This window comes from Austrofundulus limnaeus, unplaced genomic scaffold (assembly GCF_001266775.1).
Source record: "Austrofundulus limnaeus strain Quisiro unplaced genomic scaffold, Austrofundulus_limnaeus-1.0 Scaffold9, whole genome shotgun sequence".
In the NCBI taxonomy this organism is placed as follows: Eukaryota; Metazoa; Chordata; class Actinopteri; order Cyprinodontiformes; family Rivulidae; genus Austrofundulus; species Austrofundulus limnaeus.
Genome location: NW_013952411.1, coordinates 721,647 through 745,954, shown reverse-complemented (window position 1 = coordinate 745,954; position 24,308 = coordinate 721,647). Strand labels below are relative to the sequence as shown.

Below are 24,308 nucleotides of genomic sequence, written 5' to 3'. Positions count from 1 at the left end.
TGTGTGTGTGTGTGTGTGTGTGTGTGTGTGTGTGTGTGTGTGTGTGTGTGTGTTTGTTTCTGCTACAGAGTGAGGACCATTTGCAAAATAGTTATCGGTACTATCAAAGTGAGGTCTTTGGTGTAAAGTGAGGACCTTTTCCCGGTCCTCACTTTTTTTGCAGCTCTACCGCGCTTTACTAGTTAGGTTTAGAGGTTTGGTGTGAATTATGTTCTGGTTCAGAGTTAGGAATAAACTAGTAATGGTTAGTGTTAGGAAAAATGTCTGGGTAAGGCATAAATGTAGTTACAAAAAATGAATGGAAGTCAATACAAAGTCCTCAGTTTGATGCAAGCACAAGAATGTGTGTGGGTTTGTGTGTGTATTAACTATATATCCTATGAACCAGTAGATGCATTTTAATAAAGCTTTGAAAAGGTTATTATTGGATGTACCTCTACAACTGATTAACTTTTGGAGCCAAGATGGCCGCCACAGCCTACTGACATTTGAAAACATAAAAATAGCCATAATTCAGTCAGTTTTAGGGATACTGAGCTACATTTTGGTGTGGTAGTAGCTGAGTGACATTCACAACACACACTCCAAGCACTAACACGTCTTGCATGAGATCACATCCTTTACAAGGTTTGACTAAATGACTTTCATCCCCCGTCAACATGACGACTACGTGTTCCTTCAAAGAAAGCTAAGCTAAGTTTAGGTTTAAGTTCCAGCCTCTTTAGTATCCAGTCTTTATCGTTACCTTTTTTTTCCCCCAATCTGGAACCTGACCAGCTGTGACAAAGATTTCATGAGACACCTGCTCAACGAGTTTATCTACTCAGCCTTTCCCAGGTGTTTCAGTAACATGAGCTTCCACTGCACTTCTGTTGTTGCTGCAAACATTTATAAAAGCAGTTCTGGCTTCTGTCAGGTTCACAGCACAGAACTATTTACAGGCAAAAATATTCATAATCATATAGGAGGAAGGATTTTAATACAGAATACACACAAGAAGTTGTCCCTTGATTTCTCATGCATGTCAGTGCAGACGTGTTGAAAGTTATTTCGAGTTTATCTCTGAATGAGTCAGTGTCTCTAAATGTGGCTATCTGATTCTTAGTTTGCAGATATAAATATGTTCTTAGGCTTCAAATGTGCAGAAATCCTGGGATTTACTCTACTTGTACTGGAGTATCTTGATTACACCTGCAGCAGAATTTGATTTAACAAAAAAATAAATAAACAAAAATAACTGATCACCTGTTAGAAATGTCACACCAAAGATAAATAAAAAGCATCTCACTGTGTTGATTGAGCAGCATCCTGATGGATATCCTGCTCATATAGAACCGATCCAGAAAATACTGAACATTCTGGCTGACCACTGGGTCCGTGCCGTACGCCTCTTTGTACTCCACGACCCCCTGCGCCATGGTGGGGACGACGTCATTGTGGCGATTTCTGATTTTGATCACCGCATCTGTGAAACTAATTAGAGACAAAAACAATAAAAGAAAATGTTAGAAAATAACCAGCAGTAACAAATGAGCCACTTCTCARTATAACTCACTCGTATGTGACTTTCTCATCGTCTGCGTTTTTGTCTTTGAACTCAAGAATATCCTGAAAACTTTGCATGTACCTGCATGGAAACGATTTTTTCAAAATTACTGAAGGCAGGAGTGTAAAGTGAGAGATTAGGAGGTGTAGCAGAACCTGCATACCAGCTCTGGACCAGACGGACTGATGGAGTCCTCAGCAGATTGTCCGGCAGCAGATTGATCTCCTTCATGATGTTGGCCAGCCTCACAGGTAACTCCTGYCTGAGGAAGGCAAAGGAGGTTTTCTCACACGCATTCTCTGAGCCTGGATGACAAAAGGAAACACAGAAAATAGCATCAATATTACAAGAATACATACAACAAAGCTAGATTACAATTGTTATTTTTGTGGTATATAGTGTTAGTTGATGTGGCGGCAAATCTTGAATCAATTATATTAATGTTAAGGTTAGTTGTAGATGTACAGTGGGGAAAATAAGTATTTAGTCAGTCACCAATTGTGCAAGTTCTCCCACTTAAAAAGATGAGAGAGGCCTGTAATTGACATCATAGGTAGACCTCAACTATGAGAGACAAAATGTGAAAAAAAATTTGAGAAAATCATTTTGTCTGACTTTTAAAGAATTTTTTTGCAAATAATGGTGGAAAATAAGTATTTGGTCAATAACAAAAGTTCATCTCAATACTTTGTTGTATATCCTTTGTTGGCAATGACAGAGGTCAAACGTTTTCTTTTAGTCTTCACAAGGTTGGCACACACTGTTGCTGGTATGTTGGCCCATTCCTCCATGCAGATCTCCTCTAGAGCAGTGATGTTTTGGGGCTGTCGGCGGGCAACACGGACTTTCAACTCCCTCCAAAGGTTTTCGATGGGGTTGAGATCGGGAGACTGGCTAGGCCACTCCAGGACTTTGAAATGTTTCTTACAAAGCCACTCCTTTGTGGCCCTGGCAGTGTGCTTGGGATCATTGTCATGCTGAAAGACCCAGCCACGTTTCATCTTCATTGCCCTTGCTGATGGAAGGAGGTTTGCACCCAAAATCTCACAATACATGGCCCCATTCATGCTTTCATGTACACGGACCAGTCGTCCTGGTCCCTTTGCAGAGAAACAGCCCCAAAGCATGATGTTGCCACCCCCATGCTTCACAGTTGGTATGGTGTTCTTTGGATGCAACTCMGCATTCACTTTCCTCCAAACACGACGAGTTGTGTTTTTACCAGATAGTTCTACTTTGGTTTCATCTGACCATATGACATTCTCCCAATACTCTTCTGGAACATCCAAATGCTCTCTAGCAAACTTCAGACGTGCCTGGATATGGACTGGCTTAAGCAGGGGGACACATCTGGCACTGCAAGATCTGAGTCCCTGGCGTTGCAGTGTGTTGCTGATGGTAGCCTTTGTAACATTGGTCCCAGCTTTCTGCAGGTCATTCACTAGATCCCCCCTTGTGGTTCTGGGATTTTTCCTCACCGTTCTTGTGATCATTTTGACCCCACAGGCTGAGATCTTGCGTGGAGCCCCAGATCGAGGGAGATTAGTAGTGGTCTTGTATGTCTTCCATTTTCTGATTATCACTCCCACAGTAGATTTCTTCACACCAAGCTGCTTGCCTATTGCAGATTCAGTCTTCCCAGCCTGGTGCAGGTCTACAATTCGGTTTCTGGTGTCCTCCGACAGCTCTTTCGTCTTCACCATAGTGGAGTTTGGAGTGTGACTGTTTGAGGTTGTGGGCAGGTGTCTTTTATACTGTTAACGACTTCAAACAGGTGCCACTAATACAGGTAATGAGTGGGGGAAAGAGGAGCCTCTTAAAAAAGAAGTTACAGGTCTGTGACAGCCAGAAATCTTGCTTGTTTGTAGGTGACCAAATACTTATTTTCCACCATTATTTGCAAAAAAATTCTTTAAAAGTCAGACAAAATGATTTTCTCAAAAAAAAAAATTCACATTTTGTCTCTCATAGTTGAGGTCTACCTATGATGTCAATTACAGGCCTCTCTCATCTTTTTAAGTGGGAGAACTTGCGCAATTGGTGACTGACTAAATACTTATTTTCCCCACTGTATATTTAATGATTACTTTCAGTAAGTTTCACTAAAATTCGTTCAGTGGTTAAAAAGAGACACTTTGGTTATAAAAARCAGACATTTATCTCACATCCTTCCATTGTTTGTGTTTGTAAATATGCAGCATCCCTTACCAAAATCCAGGAACTGTTTTATTGAAAGAGGAGAAGGAGAAAATCTGGAATAATAGTCAATATCCTTTCCTATTGACACGCTGCTCCTCAGAAATCTTAATAGCCTCATTCTGAGCCCGGCCTGCTGCTTTTACAGACTGAAATTTGACTGAAGCAGGTAACCTCCAAAAACAAAACACTCCGAGCCACACAAGTTGGTGTTTTTAGGATACTGGCTTGCTGTTTAAATCCATCAATTCAAAAAATAGGCTAGTGGATTAAAAAAATTTGTTTCGTTATCTCGCAAATTACTTCAGCATCTCTAATCCCAAAACACACTGCAATTATTGTTCATCGTCATTTAGTTCAAACGTTCCCTGCTAAATCCACGGCTGCACACAAGTCAACAAGCTAGTTCAAAGAGTAATTACAAAGTCAAGAGCAACACTCATTTCACCTTGTATTCATGTTTCGATTTCATTTTTGTAGAAATGCAATTTTTAAACAAAGATTAATGTTTTGTTTTTGTTCATTCTAAATCTCAACAAAAGCAAACGTAAAATAAAATCAAACTTTTCGTCATAACTGCTTGTGTTTTAACTTTTACTGTAAAGTAGTCCCTTGGTTCGGTTTATATTACTTAAATCTTCAGTCTAGGTCGTGTTGTATTTATTTATTTAAAATTCTAGTTTTATAAAACAATTATATTGACGATATAATATAGCTGCGTCACTCAACGTTTCAGGAACTTGTACTAAACAGCCCGTTTGATCCGTTCCTTATTGCCGGATATATCGCTTGTTCTTGTTTACTCTTTGAAAAATAAATTTGTCTTTGCCCAGAAATTTGTCTTATCAGGCAACCAATCAAATGTGGTCTTACTTTGGAACCTAATTGTGATTGGACGTAAAGACTCACAAATTTGTCAGAGGCAGGTTTTTTTTTTTTTTAACCTGGCAGCCAAAATTCAGGGCGAAATTTCATTGTCGTCATTTCCTTTAGGTAGCCAAAATAATTGCCTGTTTGAGGAAAATGTTCAGTTCGCCACGTTTTTAAGAACGATGTGTTCGTAGATTTTAGTTTCTTTTACGCTGAAAAGTGTCGTACAGAAACTTTTGTTTACCGATAAAGTGTGGAAAGTCATCCTAATTGACTGCGTGTGTCTTTGCTAACGTTAGCTGGACTAGCTCGCCGTCAACACGCGCCAAAAGTCGTAAAGATTCAGCGAGGAAGTGAGCATAATCTGATATCTGAGCTGTTGTTTTTTATTCTTAGAAAAAGAAAATGAGTGGTGGATTTAATTTCGGACAGTCTCCGGGCTTCAACTTTGGAGCTCAGAAGACCACAGCCGCTGCTGCCCCCAGCACGGGCTTCGCTGTAACCAACTCCGCAGCTCCGGGAGGGGGCTTTAGCTTCAACAATACCACCCAGGCTAATACCAACCCTACCGGCACTTTCAGCTTTGGCACCCCGGCTAAGACCTCTGCAGGTGGCGCGGGGTTCTCCTTCGGCACCCCCACCACCACCACTTTTGGCTTGGGTACGACTCCTCAAACTACGGCAGCCACAGGGTTGACGCTGGGCACCGCAGCAGCTCCAGCTGCGGGCTCAGGGTTCACTCTGGGTAGCCTGCTGTCCGCACAAACCAGCGCTCCTGCCCCAGTAGGAGGAGGAGGATTCGCCTTTGGAGCTGCCTCCCAAGCGCAGCCCACACCAGCAGTTGCACCAGCAGCTGCACCAACAGCTGCACCAGCAGCCCCATCAACAGCGAGCGGCATGTCGTTTGGAGGAGGGTTTAGCTTTGGGACCAACAAAGTCCAGGTGACCTCAGCTGCAGCTCCCACTGTTGCCCCAGCAGGCGGCTTCAGCTTTGGTACCACAGCAGCCCCCGCTACCGCAGCTCCAACAACCCAGAGCGGGGGGTTCAACTTTGGGGTAAAACCTTCAACCACCCCAGCTCCTCCTCCCGCATCCACCCAGGCAGCTTCAGTTTCAGGCCCGTCTCTGTTCGCCATTCCCATCGTCACCACGACCGCTGCCACCGCCACAACAGGGTTCACGTTTGGTGCAGCTCCATCCACCGCTGCAGCCACCACAGCAGCCAGTGGAGGTTTAACCTTCACGCTCAAACCTCTGGGATCAACAGCTACCAGCTCTGCTCCTGCCTCCACCGCCCCGGCTGTGGCAGCGGTCCCTGCAGCTGCCGCCACAGCCTTCACGCTGGGACTCAAGCCTACTGCCACAGTCAGCAGCACGACACCCGCCACGGCCACAACCATCAGCACCACGGCGGCTCCTCCGGTGATGACCTACGCCCAGCTGGAGAGCCTCATCAACAAGTGGAGCCTCGAGCTCGAGGACCAGGAGAGGCACTTCTTGCAGCAGGCCACGCAGGTGAACGCCTGGGACCGCATGCTGGTGGAGAACGGAGAGAAGATCACGTCGTTGCACAAGGAGCTGGAGAAGGTGAAGCTGGACCAGAGGAGGCTGAACCAGGAGCTGGACTTCATCCTGTCCCAGCAGAAGGAGCTGGAGGACCTGCTGTGCCCGCTGGAGGAGTCCGTGAAGGAGCAGAGCGGAACCATCTACATGCAGAACGCCGACGARGAGCGAGAGAGAACGTACAAGCTCGCCGAGAACGTCGACGCGCAGCTGAAGAGGATGTCTCAGGATCTGAAGGAGATCATCGAGCACCTGAACACGTCCAGCGGCCCGGCCGACACCAGTGATCCAGTAAGAATCAGACGTTCGGTGCCAATCACCCTGCTCTGGTGAAGTTTTGGCGCTTTGATTAATCTCATCCTCTCGTTTTATTTTGTCTTTCAGCTCCAGCAGATTTGTAAAATCCTCAACGCCCACATGGACTCACTGCAGTGGATCGATCAGAACTCGGTTCTCCTGCAGAGAAGAGTGGAGGAAGTGTCCAAACTGTGTGACACCCAGCGCAAGGAGCAGGAAAAAACCTTCCGCTTAACCTTTGACTGATCTGCAACTGGAGTTAACTTTGCTTAAACATAATGCTAGTTTAGTTATTTTTTTTCTCTCTGTTTGGATTTACAGTTTTCACAATTCTTGTTTCTGATTTTTCTCAGTATCGTTTGATTCTTCTGGATTTCATGGTTAATATTTTCAACTGAATATTTTTTAAAGCTAATTATATCTGTAAATTGTTCTGAGTAGTATGAATAAATAATTTTTGCAGTACATGTGTTTTGAGTTTTTTTTTTCATTTATATTAAATTAATATTTCTTTTGAAAGCTGTTCCTGAGCACACATCCATTAGTGATGAAGTGATACGTTTTATAATAATACTTACCTTGCTGTGAAATTACATTTTAAAAAGGAATAAAGTGTATTTATCAACTAGACTTCCAAAACCATAAATTGATTTAAATTCATGTAGCAGTGCATTTAGATCTGTCTTGCATAATTTTAGGTTTTTGAAAAGACAGATTTAGATACGAGTAAACTGTTTTTCATGTAAAACAATATGCAAATTGTTTAAATATATACAACACTTGCATAAAAATTGTAAACCAAAAAAACACTATACCTCTATGTGGAATTAAAATATAACATTTATGGCTTAATTGCAAGAATGTCCAAATGGTTTCCAGTTCAAAATAAAAATCATAAGATGTTTAGAAAGTATGACCCATAAAATAAAACGATTAAATACTGTCATCTCTTAATTCTAACGAGACATTGATGAGTTGACGCCTCAGTAAAAACTTAAAATTGTATTTGTTATTAAAACAAATACTCCTAATCCAGTAAATAAAAAATACCTAAAAAAATAAGAAATTGTTTAATATCTATCCTTTCAATTATGTTTAAAAGAAAAACAAAGTTTTGTCTTTGCAGAAACGCGAAATCTTTTTGTCCCTCAGTGTTTCCGTAGCACGCAGTTCCACAACGTGCCTGAGCAGCAGACTTTTCTTTCTGGTTTCCAGTGTGCAAAAGAGCCGCTTCTTCAGTGGAAATATCGTACGTATAATGTTCATGTTTGTGGAAAATGTTGTAATGAGTTGTTTATATTAACAAGCGACACTTTTATTGTGTTACAAATAGGTGAAATGTCTTTTGTAGTACGTTTGAATGRCACGCTGCCATGTATACACCTCCATGCTGTGTGCGTTTTAATGACGAAGTTAAGGTACCAATTCAAGCATTATTTGACAAAATAAACTGCACAATGATTAAAACACGACCTATTAATCATGTTGCACTTCTATTCACGTATGCCAAAGTGGATTTACTTCATATCAGTGCAAGGTTTGGGGGTGGTTAGCATGTATTTGATTTATGCTAAGCTAACAGGTTGGTTAGTCACCGCAGGCTAAGATAAATGTGTTTGATGCAGTACCTACCAAAAGTCCTAATATTGTAGACTTTTGGAAAACCTAATTACTTTAGTTTTAAAAGCTAAAAGCATGTGTACATTAARGGGGAAGACCTCCAGCTGAAACATGAACATTTGACTCATTTTAATGAAAGTGATGAAGATAAATCTGATGAAATCACCTACCAAATCATTTGGTGGGTAACTGTATCAAACAGGGGAATGTCCTAATATGAGACTTTTTAAAAATGGTTTCTAGTCTATTACTTTAGTTTTGAAAGCTAAAGGCATTGGGAATAAAAAAAAACTGATTCTTGAACCATTTAATTTGACTAATCTTAATAGTCAAGATTATGTTGTATGCACACATGGGTTAGTTTCTGCATCTTTCTGGATTTTTCTCTCATGTCATTAACTAAACAAATCCAGATTATAACCACCAGTTTTCAGTTAAGATAGCACATTGTTGTAACCTTTGTCATCAAATAGGAGTGTATTKTGTGGTGAATGCCAATTGTCTTCCTCGTGTTTTGCTGTAGTGAACCATAATGGCAGAAACACAAGAAGAGATGACCTCCCTTGAGATGAAAGTGGCACGCCAAGTAGAGGTAATYAGTTGTGACCTTAGCTTTACTTGTGCGAATGATAAATTCCTAAACTGAGCTAAAAAGATGTCTCTCTTTTTATTGCCCAGTATTACTTTGGGGATCACAATCTCCCAAGAGACAAGTTTCTCAAGGAGCAGGTCCTGCTTGATGATGGCTGGGTGACATTGGAGACCATGCTTAGATTCAACAGGTTTGTTTTTCCTAACTGCATTAACATCAGTAAAAGTAAGAAATTATAGCTTCGCTCTCTTTATTTTGTATTTTTTTCATACTGATAAGTCCTTGCTCATTTTAAAGCATTAAAAAACCAAGGAATGATAAAATGTTTGCCTTTCCTTAGATTAAAGACGTTAACTACAGACAGCAGCGTCGTCGTTTCGGCTCTCCAGAAATCAAAGACAGGCCTGTTGGAGATCAGCGAGGACAAGACTAAAATCAGGAGGTCTCCAGACAAACCCTTACCAGAAATGAATGAGGAATACAGAGATGGACTCAAACACAGATCTGTTTATATTGTAAGTTTGCATACCCACTCRACAACATTGTGTGTTGATTTACAATTAGCGAACACCAGTGGTGCAATCCTTAAAAGGTCTGCTGTGAGCTCTACGTAATGTCCAGCTAAAACAGGTTTGTATTGTTTCAAAGGTATTACTCAGTGCTTTTCAGTAAAATAAGATTGTAACATTGAAGGTGTATTGTGTGTGACCTTATAACACCTGACAGTGTCAGTTATTTAAAAAAAAAATGAGTATCAGCTAAAATTTGAATCTGCAGGTCAGACTTTTTAACCAGTTGAGCTTCACGGCCCCAGTACTGGGGAAAACATCATTTTCTGTATCCAAACTTTATAGCATTTTGTATTTTTTCTGACTAAAAATGTTTTGATGCATTTTGTTGTACTGATAGAAATTTCCATTGTACTCCTTTATCATTTTATCTCAGGTGTTAATGCTTTCCTACATTTCAATATCTAATTTTTCTTCCTCATCTAGAAAGGATTTCCTCTTCAATCTACTCTTGATGAGATCCAGGAGTGGCTGAATGGAAAAGGCAACATAGAAAACATCCAGATGAGGAGAAACCTGGAAAGGCAGTTTAAGGTATGCAAAGCAGTCTCATTTAATTCTGTAATAATTTACACATTTAGGTCAGCTGTGARGTTAATTTTTATATATTTAAATTTGTAGGGATCTGTGTTTATCTGCTTTGACTCTGAAGAGTCATCCAAGCAGTTCTTGGAACGTTCTGATATAAAAACATTCAAAGACAACGAGATGATTGTGTTGTCAAGGTAAGCTGCACTCATTCTAGTTCCTTGTAATTCTGTAAAAAAAATGCATGGTAATGACAATGAAACTGGATATACACTCCTGATCAAAATCTTAAGACCAGTCAAAAAAGTACAAGAATTTGCATTTTGCACTATTGGATCTTAAGAAGGTTCTAAGTAGAGCTTCACAATGTTAAAAGAAGAAATCAGTGCAAGAGACAAGAACTTTTGAGCAGGGAATTGTCTGAAAACTGCATTTACACTCAAACATGATTTTTTCAGCTGATCAAAAGTTTAAGACCATAGCTCAAAAAACCCCGAAAACCCCCCAAAACAGAAATCAGAGTGTCAAAAAAAGGACTCAGTAATGAGTAGCTCCACCATTCTTGTTGATGACTTCAAACAATAGTTTAGGCATGCTTGATGTCAGTGTTTCCAGGAGGCTAGTGGGAACGTTGCTCCAAGTGTTGAAGATGGCTTCACGAAGGGCATCCACTGTCTGGAACTGATGTCCATTTTTGTAAACTTCCCTTGCCATCCATCCCCAAATGTTCTCAGTTGGGTTCAGATCCGGGGAACATGCAGGATGGTCCAAAAGAGTGATTTTATTCTCTTGGAAGAAGTCCTTTGTCAGGCAGGCATTGTGAACTGCAGCATTGTCCTGTTGAAAAACCCARTCATTACCACACAGACGAGGGCCCTCAGTCATGAGGGATGCCCGCTGCAACATCTCCACATCAGCTGCTGTTTGACGCCCCTGCACAACCTGAAGCTCCATTGTTCCATTGAAGGAAAACGCACCCCAAATCATGATGGCGCCCCCACCACTGTGCCGTGTAGAAAACATCTCAGGTGGGATCTCCTTGTCATGCCAGTAATGTTGGAAGCCATCAGGACCATCAAGGTTAAATTTTTTCTCATCAGAGAAGACAACTTTCTTCCACCTTTCAATGTCCCATGTTTGGTGCACCCTTGCAAAGTCCAAACGGGCAATTTTGTGGCGTTGAAGAAGACGTGGCCTTTGAAGAGTTTTTTTGTTTCTGAAGCCCTTCTCTCACAGATGCCGTCTGTTGGTTACTGGGCTGCAGTCAGCACCAGTAATGGCCTTAATTTGGGTAGAGGATCGGCCCGTGTCTTGACTGACAGCCAATTGGATCCTGCGGCTCAGAGCTGGTGAGATTTTTTTTGGGTCTACCACTTGACTTTTTTGTTCCATAACCCTCAGGATCATTTAAAAAATGTAAAATGACTGTCTTACTGCGTCCAACTTCAGCAGCGATGGCACVTTGTGAGAGGCCTTGCTTATGCAGCTCAACAATCCTACCACGTTCAAAGTCAGTGAGCTTTTTTACTTTTGCCATCAGGAGGTCTTGACAGTGTAAAGACTTGACAGAAAATGACGTGGAATCCAGATTTTTGCACAGCTTTTGGCTTTTAAAGACTATAGTCTTAAACTTTTGATCAGCTGAAAAAAATCATGTTTGAGTGTAAATGCAGTTTTCAGAAAATTCCCTGCTCAAAAGTTCTTGTCTCTTGCACTGATTTCTTCTTTTAACATTGTGAAGCTCTACTTAGAACCTTCTTAAGATCCAATAGTGCAAAATGCAAATTCTTGCACTTTTTTGACTGGTCTTAAGATTTTAATCAGGGTATATTTAGAAATGATGTATGTTTGTTTTTCAGGGAAGATTATCACGCAAAGAAAGCAGAAGAAAGAAAACATTTCAAAGCAGAGACAAAGGCAAAAGCCAGACAGTAAGATCACAAAATAAAACTATTCTACAAAACTATCTGAGCATTTTGTTGAAAAAAAAAGTCTGAACCACGTTCTTCTAAATACATTTTCCAGGGAAAAAGAGCAGAATCAAAAACAGGCTGAGGAAAAAGAAATGGTGAGATTGTCACAAGCCTAGAGTTTCAGTGTTAAATGTGGACCCAGTGTTGAAAGCAGTGATTTGTCCCTGCAGGGTTTGCTCCTGGATGAACAGACCGGTTGCTTATTAAAGTTCTCTGGAGATCTTGAAAATGTGTCAAGAGAGGACTTTCATGAAGTGTTTTCTGGGCACGGAAAGATAAAATGGGTTGACTTCACAAGAGGGGCCAAAGAGGTTGGTTATCCTAAAAATTAAACCTTAAAGAAAGAAGTGAACAAGTGTTACAATGTAAACTAGTTCCTTTATTCCCATTAAGGGCACCCTGCTTTTCGACGGGAACGCAAAAGAAGCTTTTGAAAAGGCGAAAGAGGCGAACGGAGGGGAGCTGAAGATGAAGGACGGCACGGTAACCTGGCAGGTGCTTGAGGGAGACGAGGAGAAAGAGACGCTGAAGAAGATTGTTGAAGCTCAGCAAGGATCGTTCAGCCGATCAAAGGGCCGAGGTGACGTTTTAAAATGTCATTTACACCAACAATTTAGATCTGATGCTTCCAAATTCAAATCAATCATTCCGTGCCTTTTATGACTTTGATTATAAAAGGTGGAAGAGGAAGAGGAGGCGGCAGAGGAAGAGGAGGCCGAAGGGGAAGAGGTGGAAGAGATCAAGGCCGAAGTAATGTCCAAGGAAAGAAGATAAAATTTGACAGTGATGATGAAGAGGAGGGTAAGTGAAACATTTTGATGAATGACATTTGCAGTTTGGTGCAGCGTAGTGAGATGTTGACTTTAGACTTTTGAGTATTTATCATTTGCAACATGTTTTATCTGCTTTTTTCTTACAGCCCCTGCAGCCCCAAAGAGGGAGCTCAAAGATGCTGATGGTCCTCCAGCCAAGATAATCAAAACTGAAAATGGATCTTAATAATGACAATGTTCAGTTTTTCTTTTCTTTTTTGTAGTAAAAACATTTATTATTAATATTGAATATGTAGAGGCAACTTAAATCCATTCCAGAAAAAGCTTTTCAGGTTTTGGAGAACCGTATGAAGTCCACCTGGATGTCAACCTAAAAGAAGCAAAAAATAAGAAAAACTCATTTTCAAAGCTTATATTTAGTTTTCAGCTTTTTAAAGTCTATGTTGTGCCTCTCATTATTATTTGTGTACATTGTGTCATTTAAAGATGTTTTGATTTTAACATATTAATCAGACAACTGCTTTTGACAGCAATTTAATTTCTCCAGAAATTATTTTTAGTTTTTTTTCTTCTAGGACCTGTGTGACACCTTGAATCAGTGTGCCAATGTTTTCTTTGCAGATTTCCTACAGATTGATGCAAATGTGCACTGAATATTTTCAGTTTGCATCTGTAAACGGCCAATAAAACATTTATAAAATCAAATTCATGTCTGTTAGAATTTGATGGAGAATATGTTTTTATAAAACACGCTCACCGATTTCTTCTTGTGAAACTTGTAGGAAGCCGGCAAATCATATCGTAGCTCTGTAGAGAAGTCAAATGGTCAGTTTGAACATTTTCATTTAAGAAAAGCTGCGACTTTGTACTCAACAAACCTGCAACAACGTCCATCTTTACTCCCCAGTCGTTGGCTTTTTTCTCTATGTGCTGAAAATCCATTGAACAATAAATGTTTCAGCCTTTGTACCAAACAAGACTAGAGACTTGGTTATTAATAGGGCTGCCACAAATTTTTATTTTTATAATCGATTAATCACCGATTATTTTTTCGATTAGTCGACTAATCAGATCATATGTTGAATATAAAACATAGCTTATCTTGCCAGAATACAGCTGCTATTATATAACCATAGTTAGATTTTAGCTATATGCTAATTATAAATAATTGCTGTGGAAGGCAGGTTCTGTTCTGCAGATATTGCACAGGTTTCTCTTTCATTTTCTTAAAATGATCCCACATTTTAGAGCTCCGTTGACAGGTAGCCATGACACCAGAGCCTGTCTGTATAATGTCTTGTGACGTCCACGGCCTACCCCAGTTACCACTACTGTGCATGTGTGTCAAGGACAGAAAGGCAGATGTGGCATTGGAGGGTGTCAAAGTAGTTTGGAGAGAACAACAAAGTAAAGAAAAAAAAAAAAAAAGAAAACGATTATTCGATTATTAAATAAGTCATCGATTATTTTAATAATCGATTAGTCGTCGACTAATCAACTAGTCGTGGCAGCCCTAGTTATTAATAATCAAATTTGAGTCAGTTTTCATAAGACATGTCTGATGTGAAACTTACCTCTCGTGTCGATGTTTTGTGAAGTGAATACACAGCTGTCGTTGCCATAGTTAAAGCAGCTCGAAGGAACTTCATATCTATACCTTGAAAAGAGAGTAAAACATTGAACTATGTTTAATTCAGCTAAACATTTAATTCTGAATAACTTGCAGTGTTTAGTGTGCATCGATGCAAATTAGATCATGTAAAAAACAAAAGTGAATTTATTGCTTCAGGGGATAAAATACACTAACACCTACTCATCAGAAGAGAAACTGACCTTGGTTGTGTTTTGTACCAAAAGGCGGATTCATGATCACAGTGTCAAACCTTTGTGCATAAGTCTCTCCCTGCAGACAGCACAGGTCACACTGGACCAGATCCACATTGGAGGTCTCAAATTCTTCAGCATTTCTCCTGAATATCTCCAGCGCCTCGTCGTCAATGTCAAAGCCAACACACAAGCTGCAAAGCAGAAGTTTTCAAACAATGCACTGCGTGACAAGAGTACACTTCTGAGGGTCTTTCTCTCACCCTGCGTCCAGCATCGCAGCCCCGATGCTGAGGACTCCGCAACCACATCCCAGGTCTGCCACCAGTTTACCCTCGATGTCATCAAATGTAGAGTGGATCGTGTAAAGCATGCACGCTGTGGAGGTGAAAAGACACAAACTTAAGAAAAAATGTGCCGTACGAGTAAATAAGATGCTCTGTACCTCACCAGCAATGTGAGGACTGGTTGGATACTGTTCCAGAAGGATTTTGGGTTTTTCAAACGTGTCCACCTGCTGTAGGCAGCTTTCTAACTCTTTTAGCTTCATCGCAAACGGCGTACACTCGTATATTAACACCAATAAACTACATAAAAACAATGTTATTTAGATTGTGGATAAGATTTGATCGCAGCAAGACAAGCAGTAAACCCTTGAACAACATAAACACGCTGAAATCCTTCTTCTGTAACTTATTTGAAACGAGCATTTACCGCCACCCAGTGGACTGGAGCAGAGACACCATACTGCCACTCACAGGAGAGGACATAAAAGTTTAGGATTTTTTTTTTAACGTTTCCATCTTTTTTTTTTTGTTCCTTCTTATTTTTAAACTTCTTATCTTTATTGGCACCCATCCTTTTCTCTTTTATGCAAGTTTGTTTGTTTGTTTGTTTGAAATACGCCTTATTGTTTGTACATTGTATTATTTTGTATGTTCTTTGTTGTTTAATAATAAATAAATAAATAAATAAATAAATAAATAAATAAATAAATAAAAGTTTAGGATTGAAATTCATTTTCTTCAGAAAAACAGATTTTAACAAATTTACATATTTTCCCCTAAACCGAAAAAAAACAACATACCAGGACATAACAGGGTTAAAATACAGGAAGTTACAGTACTATTTTAAATTAATTATAAATTATAAAATCAGAACAATAAAAAATTATAATAGTGGGTAAAATTACTGATATAAAAATAACATAAAGAATTGCCTTGAAGCTTGATAGCATTAGTTTGCAGGTATTATTTTTATTACTCTTTTTTTTATCTCTCAGTAAAGACGGAAGTTATGAGCAGGGTGGGGCGGTCCCAAACCATCTATTGCCTGGCAACGCTCAAACATGATTACGTAGCATTACGTAGCATCCATATCAGTGGTATGACCTCAGTTAAACAAGTAATCATGTCTAGGTCGTTTGTGTAAAATAGGACTTACTTTGTTTAATAAATTAAAAGTGCTTTAAATGCTATTTTTCTACAAATGAACACACTGTACTTTATAACAAAAATCAACAGCTCATTACTGCCGCTGTGAAGTATCGCGAGAAAGACCGAGAACAAGGAAACAAGACAACAAAAATAAATTCGTGCACAACAAGCTAGAGTGCATGATGGCGGCGTCGCTGCTGCGTCGGGACAAGAGAGCTACTGCCGCTTACTTGAAGGCAGACCTAACCCGGACTGACAACAGCTCCGGGCTCCAACAGCTCCAGGAGCTGCTCGACGCCGTGCTAAATCCCGAAAAGACAGCAGCGGACACCGAAGCTCTTGACTGGTGTAAATGTCTGATTGCAGGGGGCGAGGGTTTCGAGGAGTTCTGTAAGACGGTCCGCTCCTTTGACAACGCGACGCTGTGCGGCTTGGTCTGGACGGCGAATTTCGTAGCATATCGATGCCGGACCTGTGGCATCTCTCCGTGCATGTCACTGTGTGCGGAGTGTTTTAATAATGGCGAACACACGGGCCATGATTTCAACATGTTCAGGAGCCAGGCTGGCGGGGCCTGTGACTGTGGAGACAGTAATGTCATGAGAGACAGCGGGTAAGCTAAGCGGGCTGTGCTAACTAGCATGTATGCTTTTGACAGGTGTTACGAAGAAGTGAGCCAACATAGCTGATAAAATCTCCCCGTCAGTGGACGCTGTATCARTTTTTATGTAATCCCAACTGAGATATTCTTATGAATATTTGCCAGTCGATAAAAAGTATCACGACGCACCCGTCATTTATTTTTAGCAAATCCTGGACAAGCCAAAGATCTCTTGCTAAACATAACCGTAATTATCAGAAGAATCAGCAGGCTTGTATTACCACTGCGTTATTGCGTAGATGCTACCTGAAAAGGTAATACACTGGAGTTTCTATTGAATTCTTTATTACTTTTGAGGAAATCATCTTATCAAGATACAATAAGGTTCTAAACATACAACAGTATCAATATTTTTTTTCCTTATAAAAACAGCAAAGCCAGTAACTTAAACCTTTTGATATAGTATTTGTTTCATTATGTTCAGCCATAGGGAGAYTGAGGAAGAAATGGTTGGTTGTGTGGTTACAAACATAAATCACTGCTTATATCTCTCTCATTCTAGCATTTGTTTTAGAATGAAATTAATAATAATAATACATTTATCAACATCGCAAAGGATTCCAGTGAAATCTGCAAGCATGACCTGCATTTCAGAAAATATAAACATGGTAATCAGACTGGCTCCTGCTTCACAGCAGCAGCTCCTCTGTAAATATTGTGTCCAAGTTCTTCTAAGTTAGGGTTGTCTATTCAAGTTATGCAACTGTGCTATTATTTTGTTAAGTAGAAAATGCWTATTAGTCAGAAAAAAAATAGTTGTTTCGTGTCGGTCATCGGCTGCCCCGACAAAGATTTGTATCGCCCATAGAAGAAAAAAATAGCATTCTTAAAAATGACCAAACTTGTGGTTTAAGTGTAACTAGTAAAGTCATCACAGTCCTAAACAATATTGTTTTCCAACTATTATAAAATATAATGTATATATTTTTGCTGCCTTTTAGCATCGCATCCAACATGATTCCTTTTAAGTTTTGTTGGTTTCTTTTAAGTAAGTTTGTTTAATATAAATAGATACTTTTAGGATTGCATAGATCAAGCGTTATTGGTTAATCCATCTTGTAAGAAACAGTTAGTTGTCTGTCTGTGCTATAAAAGAAAAAAGGTTTGTAAAGCAACTAGGACTGCCACAAACGATTATTTTTATAATAGATTAATCACCAATTATTTTTCCGATTAGTCGACTAATCAGATCATACGTTAATTGAATATAAAACATAGAGCTTATCACTCCAGAATGCAGCTGCTATTATATAACCATGGTTAGATTTTAGCTATATGCTAACTAAAAATAATTGCTGTAGAAGGCAAGTTCTGCTCTGTAGATATTACACAGGTTTCTSTTTCATTTTCTTAAAATGATCCCACACTTTGAGCTCTGTTGTCAGGTAGCCATGATACCAGAGCYTGTCTGTATAATGTCTTGTGACGTCCACGGCCTACCCCAGTTACCACTACTGTACATGTGTGTCAAGGACAGAAAGGCAGAGGTGGCAGTGGAAGGTTTCAAAGCAGTTTGGAGAGAAAAACAAAGTAAAGAACAAAAAAACGATTAGTCGATTATTAAATTAGTCATCGATTATTTTARTAATCGATTAGTCGTCGATTAATTGACTAATCATGGCAGCCCTAAAAGCAACTGAACTTTGGTTTAATTTTAATTTTGACTTTTGTTAATTTTGTCCATTACTCTTCACTGGTCCATCTAAAAAAATAACTATTAAGCAAATGTTGCTGAGCTTGAGAAAACTATGAAGATGGTTGAGGCGGATTCACACACATCTTGTTACGATTGAAGCACTTTCTGTCTATCTAAAGTTCTCAGAAAACACAAAAGAGCAAGAGGAAAGAAAATATAACTGTTTTTGTCATAATTTTATTTCTTTTCCAACAGGTTTTGTCTGAGGCATAGGTTAAGAACTGGGGAAAATGTTCCCTCAATACCTCGAGATCTTCTCCTGATGTCTGAGGTGGTTCTCCCTCGTTTTATCCTGTGCATCATACAGTATCTAAGAGATGGATACACTGAAGCAGGTAAAAACAGCTGCAAAAGATGTCAGATAAAATATCCTTACTGTTTTCACAAACATGTACCCTTAGAAAAGCTCAGAACACCTCAAGTCACTCAGAAATGCAGAAATAAAAAGTTTGGAACGGCATGTTTAAGCCACTTTGACTCTGATTGAATACAAGTTGCAAAACAGAATCTGTTACGCATGAATCTTACAAGCATTACACAACTGTTTACATCTAAAATTACATCCGCAGAGTACCGCGTCTCATGACTTTTATTGCTTATCTCTGTTTACCAGACACATCAGCTGAGAGAGATCTACAGAAAGTTCTACAACAACTCGAGCCTCAGATCTCCTTCTTGGAGGATCTCACAAAGATGGGAGGAGCAATGAGGACCGTACTGACAAAGATCTTGACCAATCAGCAATTGTACAAGGAGTTGAGCATGGGTAACTTTATGGACTAGAAATAAAACTTGTTGATAGAGATCATGCATTTTATACCATTTATTCTTGGTCTCATTAACTTTAGTGTAGTTTTTGCCTTCTTTTGGTCGCAGGATTTTTAATCCCTTGAAAAACCCTTTTATTGCACTAGTTGCACTAGACATTTTTGCATTACAGTGGATATGTTTATTTTGAGTTTTAATTCTCAACTTGATTTTTTTTTCTTGTTGCAGGCCAAGAAGATAATGTTTATGCTAAAAAGAACTACGACAAGTATTTGTCAGCCTTGAAGAATTCAGGTCTGGTTTCTGTGGAGGAGAAAACCCAAACTGTTGCTGCTGACGTTGCTGTTGGAGCTGAAGGAGGTGCAGGAGCAGTGGTCCTGCTGGGTAAGGCTACACTTGCATATTTGCATCAAATATTATGAATAGTTCAAAAAGAATCACAGTTCAGGGGTCTCATTTATAAAGGATTGCGTGGAAACCATAGTAAAAGTGAACGTAYGGCCAAAAGGCGGAAATGGCGTAYGCCAAAAAAAATTCAGATTTATAAAACAGTGCGTACGCATGTTTCTGCKCATCTTTCCTTTATAAATCACAGGCGCACATCAGAGTTTGCGCATGAGGTCCCGCCTCAGGTTCTACCCTCTACACGCCCACACTCAACCATAAACAGTCAATGTAACGTACCTCATGAATGTTAAGATGTATTTAAATCAGTCAGCTGATCAATACCAACAAAAGTGATTGGTTCAGACACGCTCCGTCGTGCGTCTGGAGGATGACAGGTGCTGATTGACAGCTGCTCACTTGAAAGAATGTCTGTAATTGACACAGATTTTCCCTCATTTTGCTTTAAGAGTAATATAATGATTTTTATAAAAAAAGAAAATCTCAGCTTCAAACTAATTTTCCATCAGAGCCTGCAGGACAATAAAAACAATAAAAATAATATTAAATAAGTCAGATAAAATTAGAAATAAGTCCACCGCTCTTCTCCTCGTCCTCTCCCCATCCTGCCTGCTCTGTTATCCGCGGCAGACACCCCCACCCCGCGCGCGCACACACACGCACACACGCACGCACAMACATCCCCGCCCGGCGCGTGCCAAATACAGACTTTAAATGTGAAGTTTTATAACATTCACACTGGTGAGATGGATGCGCCCTGCGCGTGTATCCAAAGCGTGACTTTTGCTGTCCTGCTCGGGGAGGGGTCTGTGGGTCAGGGAGGGGTCTGTGGGTCAGGGTCGTCTGAGGAGGAAGCAGATGAAGGGAGTTGCACACGGGAACTTTTATTTAAGATTTAAGTTTTTTTTTATTTCAAAGGTCCTCATGGCTCAGCAGCAGAAGCATAAATATTACTGTTAAGAAAGCTGATGATAAAGTTGAACAAAAATACAAGTCTGATGAAGGTAAATTAAATATCTGACAGTGATCATGACACAGTGTGGCTCTAATTCCTCACTTCACCATCTGTGTCGCAATTTCACGTCTCCAAAATGAGCGTACGCATGGGTCAGAGCTGGTGTGAGGCACCGCACATTTTCATGTCAAGTTTGGATTTTATAAATCACAACCTTGGTGTAAAAAGTGGCGTATGCAAGTTTCTGGGCTCAAATTGTGCGTACGCCACTTTTATAAATCCGACCCCAGATGCTTGTGAGAAGGGATTATTGAGGAAATATTTGGGGAATCACTTTGTACCCTTGGCATTTGTGTGCTGGAAAATGTTGCCTTTAGATTTGTTTGAATAGTTTTGCATTGAAATCACTTGAAACTTCAAGAGATTTTTCAAACAAAAGCTGATTGGTGAAAAAAAAATTAAAATGGGCCAAAAACGTTTTGTTAAGGAAAATAAGTTACAGGTGTCTGGGAACACTTTCAGGGTTTCTATCAGTGGTGCTTTCAGTTGTTTTGGAGTTTAAAACTTGCACACAAACGATGGTAGTTGAAACACAATGATGAGTTGTTGACGTATTGTTTCTAATATTCATTGCAGTTATGTATATTTTTTAGACAGTCGGATGCAGAGGGTGTCAMCTTTTTCAAAAACGTTGGGTGTGGTGTATGTTATTATTTGAGTTTCTTTTGCTGCCTGATTGATAAGTTGTAGGTTTGTTTGAAAGGCATTGAGCAGATGAGGGCTTCTGTTTCTGCTAAATTACTGTGTAGTTGAGCCCGTCATGATTTAAAGTTTATTAATGAGTCAGGAAACTGGTTTGCATACAGAGAGTCATATGAATACAGATAGGATTTCTTTTTTTGCAGAATTATGAGCACATAACTTGCTTGTGTTTCCTCCTTAGAGAAATTAAACAATAGTTCAAAGAGTCAAGCAGAGTGAGGAAAAACATGATCTATTCCATGTAGGTGACAATTTGATTTTATTCCCTCGAAGAATWAAAAAGACAGGCTTTATCTTCCTGGTACGTRGCACTCGTGGAGAGAAAGTACATTAGACTGAGTTTTAACAGAAATATAAATATTTTTTACAGTTTACAAGGTGACTCATTTTTTTGAGGCTTGAATAAACATGCAATACATTTAAGCACATTTTCGCTGACATGTTTTTCAAACTTCAGACCTCTTAATAAGGTCCAGGTATTTTCATATTTTCTTTAAATGACTGTTAAATGTATTAATTTTTTAGGAACAACTGGACCAGGAAGCCCAGATGAATCTACTAAAGAGGTATATGTTATTTAAAGTGTCACTTGTCTTATTTTAAATTGTGTTTATTGTCCATAAGATCAGTTTATTCTTGTTTTTATCTTTCATTTAATGAGTAATTGTTGATCAGTCTGTTGTATGTTTCTATCTTCTGCCTGTTACTTTCAGGAGGATCAAGATGGAGGGCAGTCTGTTGGTCAGAGGAAAAGGGTAAAGCTGAGCAGCAGTACCAAAGGTATATCTGTCTAAAAAAAAAGAAAAAGTATTAATATTAATATAATCATGAGCTACATTGATTTGCATTTTTGTTTTTTGTCTTTCCTGCTTCTATAGACCCATTAATTATTGAATCACTAAAGCATAAATGCTTTCTGGAAGAGTTGTTGTTTTGGACAATAAAGTTTGAGTTCCCYCAGAAAATGGTCACATTCTTATTAAACATGTTGCCTGATCAAGATTACAAGGTATTGTTTTTAATTCTCATGAATATTTTCTTTATTATTTGTTCTTTGTGGTTGTATGATTTCTTTGCCTGTCTTAAARTAAGATCTTCATTTAGATTTTTCTTGTCATCGTAATAGCGTTTTCCTCCTTTTCGGCAGATTACATTCACAAAAACATTTGTTCAGCATTACGCCTTCATTATGAAAACGCTGATGAAAAGCCACGAGTCGGACACCATGTCCAACCGCATCGTGCACATCAGCGTGCAGCTGTTCAGCAACGAGGAGCTGGCTCGACACATGACGGAGGAGTGTCATCTCCTGGACATCATGGTCATGGTCCTCCACTACATGATGGAAAGTTGCCTTGTTAAAAGTGAACTTCAGGGTAAGTTCTGCTTATTTTCTAACTTGTTTTTGTTTTAACACACTGCAGAAGTGGGTTGAACTAGCTGATAACTAAGCTTCACTGCATTCACTTGATTTATGCACTATTTTTAGTAAGCCCCAAGTTAAAGGRAAGAAAAAAAAATAGATTATTTGGAAGCTGATGAGGAAGTGATGTCGTGAAAATCTCTTGAGGTCACTCTCTCAGCCAGCCTGAGCAGAGCTTATTGTTTCCAAGTGATTTGACACTTTCTACGATGGCCAAGGAACATTTGGTTTGAACAGTTTCTTTCGTTTTGCTTTCTTTGGCTCTACATCCGAAACATTTCTTCTTCTCCAGATTTGGGGTCTTATCCCTGGCATTTCTTGTACTTTCTGGACTTTTATCATCTGCTCCTACATATAAACAACACAGCTTGGGAACACATCCTGACAAGCACTGAATCAAAATGAGCCTGAAATATGGAAAAATAATACTTTTATCATAAAAGCTCAAAACAAAAACTGCATGACTGAAGCTATTCCAGTGGGCTATAGTTGTGCAGATTGTGTGTTTCAGTCCCCGGTCTCTTGAGTGTGTCTGCAAAATGAAATGAGTTAAATGTTTTTACTTTTTTTTTTTTTCCGGAAGCACTGTTTGCTGTCTTGTGAAAAGTGTGGCTATAATGACACAACTTTCTTTTCATCTGATCCTTGTAAATCAATAACAACTGTAAACCGATCTTTAGCTTAATGTCAATATGTTCCCTATTTCTCCTCTTTTTTTTTCCCTCCTAATAGATGAAGAGAACAATCGACATGTTGTGGTAAACTGCAGTGAAGCGCTTTTGAAGAACAATACTTATTGGCCACTCGTTAGTGATTTTATCAATATCCTGTCACACCAAAGTGTAGCTAAAAAGTTCCTGGAGGACCACTCGTTACTGATGCTTTGGATGACCTTTGTTTCATTTTTTCAAGGTAAGTTGAAATATGCAAAAATGCTCAAGGAATTAACCCATTTATCACTTGGTTGTTTAAATTTCCACTACAACAATCTCCCTAGATGATGAAATCAATAAATCAAAGTGTAAAAAACAAAACAAAAACAATGGTTGCCAGTCTTCAGTTTTTAAATAATTTTCAAAGTCAGTTTATAGAATAAAGTTAAATTTGTTTACAGTACAAACTAGTGAAATGCCTCAGAGAGAGTCTGCAACACAAAGTAGGTATTGGATCAATTGCAGCTTCTTTCCTTTTTTTCCTAAGATTGTTTTTAAATGATTAACTTCATGATGTGTGTTGCTGGTACTTTTTTTTATACAGACTATCCTTGTGCTAATTTCGTGTTCCAGTTTTGATGGAAGTCAAATGATTCCTCTGCTGTTTGTAAATCTAAGATTTTGTAATCAAACMCAACACTTAATTTTAATTAATGCTTTTGTTTTCGTACAAATTAGCCAGATATCAGATTATTTAGTCAGACAAAAATGTCCCCAATCTGTCCTCTTATAAAAAAAGCCTTGTAGACAAAGTGATTTTAGTGTAGATGTTGTTAGTGGCACTTACTCGTCACGTGTAATCTGCCACGGCTCTAAAAATAACATTCACCCTTGTACAGTGGGTCTGAGTGTCCTCTTGCTGACAGTTTGAGCACAGTGTCACTATTACGTTGTATCCAGTTTTGCAGCACTTCAGCTATGGACTGATGCATTGAAAGGAGATTTAAAATAAGCATGAATGATGCAAATATTGCAACGTAAACAGGTCTGCACTGATGGTTTAAAAATGACTTACACCAGGGGTGGGCAATCCTGGTCCTCGAGGGCTGCAGCCCAGCAGGTTTTATGATTTTCCCTGCTCCAACACGCCTGATTCAGACATTGAATTACCTTGTCCAAGTTCTGCAGTATGGAGGAC

At 39.3% G+C, this 24,308-nt stretch overlaps 5 protein-coding genes across 7 annotated transcripts in view; 3 read left to right on the top strand and 2 right to left on the bottom strand.

Moving 5' to 3' along the window:
* The window catches only part of pdk1 (pyruvate dehydrogenase kinase, isozyme 1), a 13,151-nt gene extending 8,992 nt beyond the window's left edge, over positions 1-4,159 (bottom strand). The window contains exons 1-4 of the mRNA XM_014001385.1: positions 3,755-4,159; positions 1,710-1,851; positions 1,556-1,627; positions 1,289-1,473 (exon numbers count right to left, since the gene is read on the bottom strand). Of these exons, the coding sequence (XP_013856839.1) occupies positions 1,289-1,473; positions 1,556-1,627; positions 1,710-1,851; positions 3,755-3,863 (508 nt within the window). The 5' untranslated portion in view covers positions 3,864-4,159. The remainder of the gene's footprint in view (positions 1-1,288; positions 1,474-1,555; positions 1,628-1,709; positions 1,852-3,754) is intronic.
* A 519-nt stretch (positions 4,160-4,678) lies between these two features.
* On the top strand, positions 4,679-6,937 carry nup62l (nucleoporin 62 like). The gene is made up of 2 exons (XM_014001383.1): positions 4,679-6,466; positions 6,560-6,937. Exons 1-2 carry the CDS (start codon positions 5,018-5,020, stop codon positions 6,716-6,718), a joined length of 1,608 nt encoding a protein of 535 aa, XP_013856837.1. The 5' UTR covers positions 4,679-5,017; the 3' UTR covers positions 6,719-6,937.
* A 695-nt stretch (positions 6,938-7,632) lies between these two features.
* On the top strand, positions 7,633-13,232 carry ssb (small RNA binding exonuclease protection factor La). Its single transcript, XM_014001388.1, has 12 exons — positions 7,633-7,721; positions 8,616-8,684; positions 8,771-8,874; positions 9,025-9,199; positions 9,680-9,787; positions 9,875-9,978; positions 11,641-11,712; positions 11,807-11,849; positions 11,925-12,065; positions 12,148-12,334; positions 12,433-12,555; positions 12,674-13,232. Exons 2-12 carry the CDS (start codon positions 8,625-8,627, stop codon positions 12,751-12,753), a joined length of 1,197 nt encoding a protein of 398 aa, XP_013856842.1. The 5' UTR covers positions 7,633-7,721; positions 8,616-8,624; the 3' UTR covers positions 12,754-13,232.
* Positions 12,765-15,045, bottom strand: mettl5 (methyltransferase 5, N6-adenosine). Of its 3 annotated transcripts, XM_014001391.1 has the most exons (7): positions 14,802-15,038; positions 14,615-14,729; positions 14,361-14,545; positions 14,102-14,184; positions 13,406-13,457; positions 13,285-13,334; positions 12,776-12,897 (listed from the first exon to the last, which is right to left on the bottom strand). In XM_014001391.1, the coding sequence occupies exons 1-7, from the start codon at positions 14,899-14,901 to the stop codon at positions 12,856-12,858; spliced, it is 627 nt and encodes a 208-aa protein (XP_013856845.1). In that variant the 5' UTR covers positions 14,902-15,038; the 3' UTR covers positions 12,776-12,855. The 3 variants fall into 3 exon arrangements, 2 of the variants coding, with proteins under 2 accessions (XP_013856844.1, XP_013856845.1); XM_014001390.1 differs by having other exon boundaries at positions 12,765-12,897; positions 13,285-13,457; positions 14,802-15,040; XR_001309733.1 differs by having other exon boundaries at positions 12,848-12,897; positions 13,285-13,457; positions 14,411-14,545; positions 14,802-15,045.
* A 907-nt stretch (positions 15,046-15,952) lies between these two features.
* The window catches only part of ubr3 (ubiquitin protein ligase E3 component n-recognin 3), a gene marked incomplete in the record, with an annotated part of 53,260 nt that continues 44,904 nt past the window's right edge, over positions 15,953-24,308 (top strand). Inside the window, 9 exon segments of the mRNA XM_014001352.1 lie at positions 15,953-16,400; positions 18,340-18,479; positions 18,758-18,910; positions 19,141-19,296; positions 21,560-21,600; positions 21,748-21,814; positions 21,913-22,043; positions 22,182-22,410; positions 23,190-23,369. Coding sequence (XP_013856806.1) covers positions 15,967-16,400; positions 18,340-18,479; positions 18,758-18,910; positions 19,141-19,296; positions 21,560-21,600; positions 21,748-21,814; positions 21,913-22,043; positions 22,182-22,410; positions 23,190-23,369 — 1,531 coding nt within the window.

Excerpts from the sequence above, each read along its gene's own strand:
- ssb (XM_014001388.1), top strand. The coding sequence starts at position 8,625 with ATGGCAGAAACACAAGAAGAGATGACCTCCCTTGAGATGAAAGTGGCA. Across the intron at positions 9,788-9,874 it reads ACCTGGAAAGGCAGTTTAAG|GGATCTGTGTTTATCTGCTT; the intron begins GTATGCAAAGCA and ends TTAAATTTGTAG. Across the intron at positions 12,556-12,673 it reads CAGTGATGATGAAGAGGAGG|CCCCTGCAGCCCCAAAGAGG; the intron begins GTAAGTGAAACA and ends TTTTTCTTACAG.
- mettl5 (XM_014001390.1), bottom strand. The coding sequence starts at position 14,901 with ATGAAGCTAAAAGAGTTAGAAAGCTGCCTACAGCAGGTGGACACGTTT. Across the intron at positions 14,185-14,360 it reads TGGTACAAAACACAACCAAG|GTATAGATATGAAGTTCCTT; the intron begins GTCAGTTTCTCT and ends TCTCTTTTCAAG. Across the intron at positions 13,458-14,101 it reads ACAAAACATCGACACGAGAG|CACATAGAGAAAAAAGCCAA; the intron begins GTAAGTTTCACA and ends ATGGATTTTCAG.